The sequence below is a fragment of the Contarinia nasturtii genome, unplaced genomic scaffold (genome assembly GCF_009176525.2).
Source record: "Contarinia nasturtii isolate CC-2019 unplaced genomic scaffold, AAFC_CNas_1.1 Cnas_scaffold_1864, whole genome shotgun sequence".
NCBI lineage: Eukaryota > Metazoa > Arthropoda > Insecta > Diptera > Cecidomyiidae > Contarinia > Contarinia nasturtii.
Window position 1 is genome coordinate 1 of NW_022199194.1, and position 6,639 is coordinate 6,639.

General features: G+C 34.8%; 1 protein-coding gene across 1 annotated transcript; it reads left to right on the forward strand.

The window, feature by feature from the left end:
* Window positions 1-729: 729 nt before the first annotated feature.
* LOC116347407 (putative ankyrin repeat protein RF_0381) lies at window positions 730-3,539 on the forward strand. Its single transcript, XM_031777982.1, has 8 exons — window positions 730-837; window positions 908-1,006; window positions 1,073-1,171; window positions 1,238-1,348; window positions 1,642-1,740; window positions 2,422-2,529; window positions 2,648-2,716; window positions 3,390-3,539. The coding sequence occupies exons 1-8, from the start codon at window positions 807-809 to the stop codon at window positions 3,416-3,418; spliced, it is 645 nt and encodes a 214-aa protein (XP_031633842.1). The 5' UTR covers window positions 730-806; the 3' UTR covers window positions 3,419-3,539.
* The last annotated feature ends 3,100 nt before the right edge of the window (window positions 3,540-6,639 follow it).

Consider the following 6,639-nt stretch of genomic DNA (forward strand, 5'->3'; position numbering starts at 1 on the left):
AAAAATACTTGTTATGGCCCATAGTACCAGAATCGCGATGTGCCCATCGAGTAAAAATAATTGACCCACCCTAGTACTTATGTATTTGGATTTGATAAATATTGCTGTTCCTCCACCTCCATCGATTTGTCGATCGTTTCGAAAGATTTTGAAATTTGGGATTGGCAATTTTTTTGATGGCTTCAATTTTGTTTCCACGATAAGCAGCACATCAGGTTTTTGTTCTGATATTATTGCATTGAGTTCGTGTTGTTTGGCTTTGCTGATTAGAGAGTTGACATTTAATTCGATACATTTCAGCGGTTTGTTATTGTTCATCTTTTCGGCTTATTTACAATCAGCTGAGGTGCGATTTTCAATAGAAACTCGTTCATTTGCGCCTGTTGTGCAGCGAGCTGTTTGAAAATGTTGATCAAGTTGGTGTCAGCTGATGGGCTGATTTGTTTCGACCGTGGCTGTTGGTTGGTGTTGTTGTTACCAAGTGTTTGGGCATAACTTACGTTCGGGTAACTTACGGTTCGATTGCAAATTTTTCGATTTAAAATTCTCTTGTTCATTCTTTTTTGATCGTTATCATGGACTACATTGGGTGGAATATTTTTATCTTTCTTCGATGCATTTGCTGTTGTTTGCTCAGCTGGACAATCAGTATATGTATTTGGTGTTTGGCAAAGCGCGACGATGATAAGCAACGTTGAGTCTTTGGATTTTCTTCAATTTCTGATTTTAAACTCTCAGGTAGTTTTGCTGTGGCAGAGCTTCTCATCGAACACAACGCTACTGTTGATGCCAAAGGTGATTTTGACATGACGCCACTCCATTACTCTGCGCAAAGTGGTAATAGTCCAAATAATTGAGTCAAACTTTAAATTCCTTTTAATTTATGATTGTTTGATTAATCTTTCAGGTAGTTTTGACGTGGCAGAGCTTCTCATCAAACACAACGCTACTGCTGATTTTAAAACTCATGGACAAATAACACCACTCCATTACGCTGCGAAAAGTGGTAATAATCTAATTGATTGAGTCTTTGAGTTCTCTTCAATTTCTGATTGTTTGTTCAAATTCTCAGGTAGTTTTGATGTGGCACAACTTCTGATCAAACACAACGCTAATGTTGATGCGAAAGATGAACAACAAATGACGCCACTACATTACGCTGCGGAAAGTGGTAATAATCCAAATAATTATGTATTTAAATTCTCTTCATTTTATGATTGTTTGTTCAACTTCTCAGGTAGTTCTGATGTTGTAAAACTTCTCATCGATCACAGCGCTAATGTTGATGCGAAAGCTAATGAACAAATGACGCCACTCCATTACGCTGCGCAAAGTGTTAGGCAAAGTGGTAATAATCCAAATAATTGAGCCTTTAAATTCCGAGCACGGATCTATCAGATCACATGTGTTTGTTGTTGGGATGTACTCTATACAATACATGAACTCAATATTCGTGTCCCGTATGCAATACACTTTGTTTATCGGAGAGACTGCTTTCCATTGATAAATATAGTAGTACAATGGCGCTCCAGTAGGGTGCACTAAGTGTAGAAAATTGTTGTTATAATAATGTTGAAATAATGGCATTCTACGTGCTCGTTAAATTCTCTTCAATTTTTGATTGTTTTTTTAACCTCCCAGGTAGTTCTGATGTGGCAGAGCTTCTCATCAAACACAATGCTACTGTGGATGCGCAAACTGATTATGGAATGACACCGCTCCATTACGCTGCGAAAAATAGTAATAGCCCAAAGAATCTGCCAAAAAACTTAAATTACCAATGGATTTGTAAAATTATATCAGTGTGTCAAAAAAATCACAAGTTGCCGTGCGGCAGTAGAAAGAACTGTGTGTATGCGTCAAAATTTTTGCCGTCCGCACTCACTTCGATTGTGAGTTACGGTGTCTTGCGGAAATATCTTCCATATATAGTGCACCGATATAGTATAGATATCGACACTATTTAGTGCTATTTCTATATGTTATGGACACACTGAATTATATTGGTAAAAAAAATCGTTAAAACTCTCGATTTGCATCGTTAAAATTTAAGAATATGATCCAAAATTGCATAGAAATTTTCATGTTTTGTGAATGTCGAGCGCTCAAACATCTATTGTGAATCAAAACCATGCCTTTTTTATTTGTTAAATAAATCTGCTACGCTACACCTGCTGACAGTTGTCAGTGTTCATAAAACAAAGAAATGTGTTTGTAATTTTGAATTATATTTTTAAATTGTTACATAACGACAGTTCTTATGAAAGAAACATGTATTAAATTACCAATATAAATGTACGAATTTGATTTTTTACTAACATAGCTCCACCAAAATATAGATGTTGTTTTTTGTGTGCAGTCAGACTATAGTGAGAATTTCTATTAAAATGTTTTTTTTTTTTTTTTTTGAAAATATTCCAGGCAATGCGATAATTTACAAAATCCTATATCTGCATGGGGCCAATATAAATGCATCCGATAACTTTGAGCATAAAGATGATACGCCATATAATATTAATCCTTCTTTAGGTAAGATAAATTTATGAGCGAATTACTTATTTAAGCGAGATACCCCTAAAATGTTGAGTTCATCAATAAATTATCTATCTATTATATAATGTTAATGTCAAAATTGTTGATTTTTTAGGAGAAACAATTATTGCTTCAATCAAATCTGATGAGCGAATTCAATCTGCTAAGAAGTTCATTCCAACGGGTAATTCATTTTCTGTCCTTTTCCTTGAATTTATTTAGTATCAGGAGGAATTAATAGGTTACAAAAAGTGTTTTGAGTTATTAGGGCATGTTTCATAGACTTGTGGACCCAGTTAGTGGCCATTTGTACAATGTACATAAAACAATGGAAATAATTGTGTTTTAATTATAAATGATAAATTTAATTTAGATCATTATTGATCACATTAGTAAAAAAAATAAAACACAGCTCAACATTTTATTGAAATTATAAATGGTTTCTCGACCATATATCGGACTAGTTGTTTGAATGTTGAATCGCACTCGTGTCCTCACGCTTACAAACCTGGCAAGCTAACCACTGGTCTATGGCTGAGACTATCATGCAAAATACTACTTAAGTCATGTTTGAAATCCTTTGAAAAATGTTTAAATCAAAATTAATTTGCGCTCCCAATAGTTGAATACAAGGTATTGAGCCCCCGATTCTAAAATTCTAATTAAGTATATATTTCTAGGAATTGATTCTTCAGAAATTATTTCCAAAAAAACAGGAATAAAATCAATAGTGATAGAAACTATATCTTCAGAATTAAATGAGGTCTACCAATCTAAATATTTCTGATTTCACAGCCATTGTAGTGATTATAATAATAGTAGGACTCTTGGTCATTTATTCTCTACATGAACGAAAGAAACGCGTTCGGTTGGCAAACCTTCTTAAGGGAAATTCAGACCTCATCAGACTAGATCGTATACTAAACGATCAAGCTAACCATTTGCCATTCAAAAAAAAGTTTGAATTTCCCATGAAAAGACTCGAACTCGGTAAAGAGATTGGTAAAGGAAATTTTGGTGTAGTAAAAGATGGGTTTGCTCACCGTATTTTGAATCATGAAGAAAAAACGAAAGTTGCTGTTAAGACGCTCAAACATATGTCAACAGATAAAGTAAGTGTATTTTGGTAATCAAATTATTTATGTTGCTTATTTTTCATTATATTTAAATCAGTGGTTTTAAATCAGTGATGGTTTTTTCCTATCTGAATAGCGCTAGCTATTCGCAGCGTCTGTACAGCATTGCTGCCCAGATGCTGAAAACCATTTAAAATGGTAAAAACGGTCAAATATGAATATTGACTCGAATATTGAAAACTAAAACCGAAATAAACGATCATGAAAAACTAATCATTCCAACAGCAACCTCCCGAAAGTGTACTGTACGCAATTTTTTTTAACCATTTTGTTAGCACGATAATTCTTCTTAGAGAAAAGCAAATTCACATCTGAATTTGCAGGGTGATTGGGATTGAAAGGAGTAGGCTGGTATTGTTTTTGAGCGATATTCGTTCATCGGTGTATCCATGATGTACCCATAGGGGGTATGGTATGCGAAAATTTGTTAACTAGATAAATCTTTTCCCAGAGACGTAAATCAAAGTTTGAAATATGTAAAGGGGTTTTTTGGTACGAAAACCGAACTTGATGTTAGTTTTGAGAAACAATCAATATTTGAAAAATTCACCAAAAAGTGGGGCTTGTACAATACTTTGTATAGAAGGTACCTTCAATTTGTATTGAAATTTGCCTCAAACGTTAAGAATGTTTTTTTTACTTTTCCGCACACACCTAGTGTGTAAGGTAAAGTATTGGAATCGGTCGAAAAATTAACACCCTCAAAAAACATGTTTTCTGGGTGTTTTAGGAGCCAGGGAACACGAATCTAGCGTTTTTTCGATGTCCGAATGTATGTGCGTGGTACCCTGTACGCTGTACGCTGTACGCTGTACGCTGTACGCTGTACGCTGTACGCTGTACGCAAAAATTTGTTAACACGATAACTTTCAAACAAGAAAAGTAATTCAAAATCTGACTTCACAGGATGATTGGGGGTGCCGAGGAATAAAAACCGTTAGATTTTGAGCGACTTTGGTCGACAGAGTGAAGTGTCATGTCTGGTGTGATGCCCATGGCCATCCATGGAAAAAATTCAATTTTTCTTCCAAAAGTGATATTTAATGTATTCTTAAACACTCAAAAGTGTGTATTGGGGGGTTTTTGGGTACGAGAAAACCGAATATGACGTTAGTTTGCGATACAAATAACTTTCGACACACTTTTCAAACAAAAATGTCAAAAATTGTTGTTGAGTTTATGTATGGAAGCCATGCCTGTATGATATCGTAATAAGCTGAAACTTTGCACAGGTTATTTTTATCACACAAAAATGCCATACCGAGAGTTTGAAGACATTTTAACGCATATTAGGGGTACCTCCCGAACAAAATTTTGGATTTTTCGCTCAAAAACGAAATTTTGTATGGGAAGTACCCTTAATATGTATTGAAATTTCTTCAAACTTTCAGAATGTTAACTTTTTGTGAAAAAAATAAACTCTGCAAATTTTCACATGATTACGGTATCATATAGGCATGGCTGCGATACAAAAATTCACATTTTTAGTAGTTTTTGTATGAAAAGTGCTTCGAAAATTTTTTGTATCGTAAAACTAATGTCAGGTTCAGTTTTCTCGTGAATTATTTGAGTAAAAGATTTGTAATAAATGCATGTTGTGGATCACAGTGCGGAAAAGTTCATCTTACGGATGTAAGACATTTTATTTTTTAAAGAAAATAGCCTGTAGAAGTTTCATGTCATTGCGGTATCATACAGTTACATTTCTGGTGATTTTATCTTTCCGTATAACACACACTTTACATATTTTGAATTACTTATATGAAAGTGAATGGCACGTATATGAGAGACATGGCGACGTGCCAAACCGTAACGCCATCTATCGGATAGAATCTGAAATACAATTTCGTATTGACTATCTCATATTTGTGTAATTTTGTTCATAGAATTATAAGGTTTATTCCGACAAATTTGTAAGGTTTTTGTTCGCCAACATTTTACATAGCATGCCATACCCTTGCTTATACGTCAATACTCTATTAATTGACCAACAAATTTACTGTTTATTGAATTAGTACTGCACTACCAGTGCATAATCAATATCTCTTTGGGGAATGAAAATTCATTCGGCAAAGGAAGAAATTTGGAAACAGTGTGGAAAAGTTAGACTTACGGATGTAAATTTCATTTTAATATTAAAGAGTAAGGTCCAATATGTAAAAAAAATATAGAAATATTGGAAGAAACTACCCAAGCACTCAAATTGCACTGTTCGCCCAGGGCATTTGCACCGTGCGTCAGATACAAAAACACGAAAATACAGAATACGGAGCTAGAGACTAAGAAAGTAGTAGTATTTGCATATACGTGCCTTGCGTCTTATTCGTTTATTCCCCTTTTTAGCAGCCCTTGCCATGCCAACAGCTGGGGAAAAACGAATAAGACGCAAGGAATGAAGCGCATACGCACATACACTACTTTCTTCATGTCTCGCTCCGTATTCTGTTTCGTGTGTTCGTAACTGCATGACGCACGGTACGAATACCCTGGGTGAACAAGGCAAATTGAGTGCTTGGGTAGTATGCCGAGGCGAGCGGGGCTAGCCGAAGGCATGCTAGTATTGTCATATAATATTATACGTACGACAAAAATAACACCGTACGACAAAAAAAAACATGATCTTCTGTGACATGAACTTCGTGAATAGGGCGTTGTAGTAGATGGAAAAACTAGTAAAATTGCATCATTGGTTTGTTCCATATACGTCTGTTCAAAAAAGTTATTCAATTTGGTAATTCTTCAGTACAAATCTGAAAAGAGCGATTTTTAAACTGTATACTTCTTTCATTCAAAATTGGTGAACATGTGTATTTGGGGGTTTTTTGGTACGAGGAATCCATGTTTGACATTTATTTTGCGATATAATAACGTTTTGATACGATTTTCATACAAAAACTGGCAAAAATGGTCGTTTACTTGAAGTTACTCATATAAAAACAAATGTCGGTGTACACGTCCATTTAACGTTAAA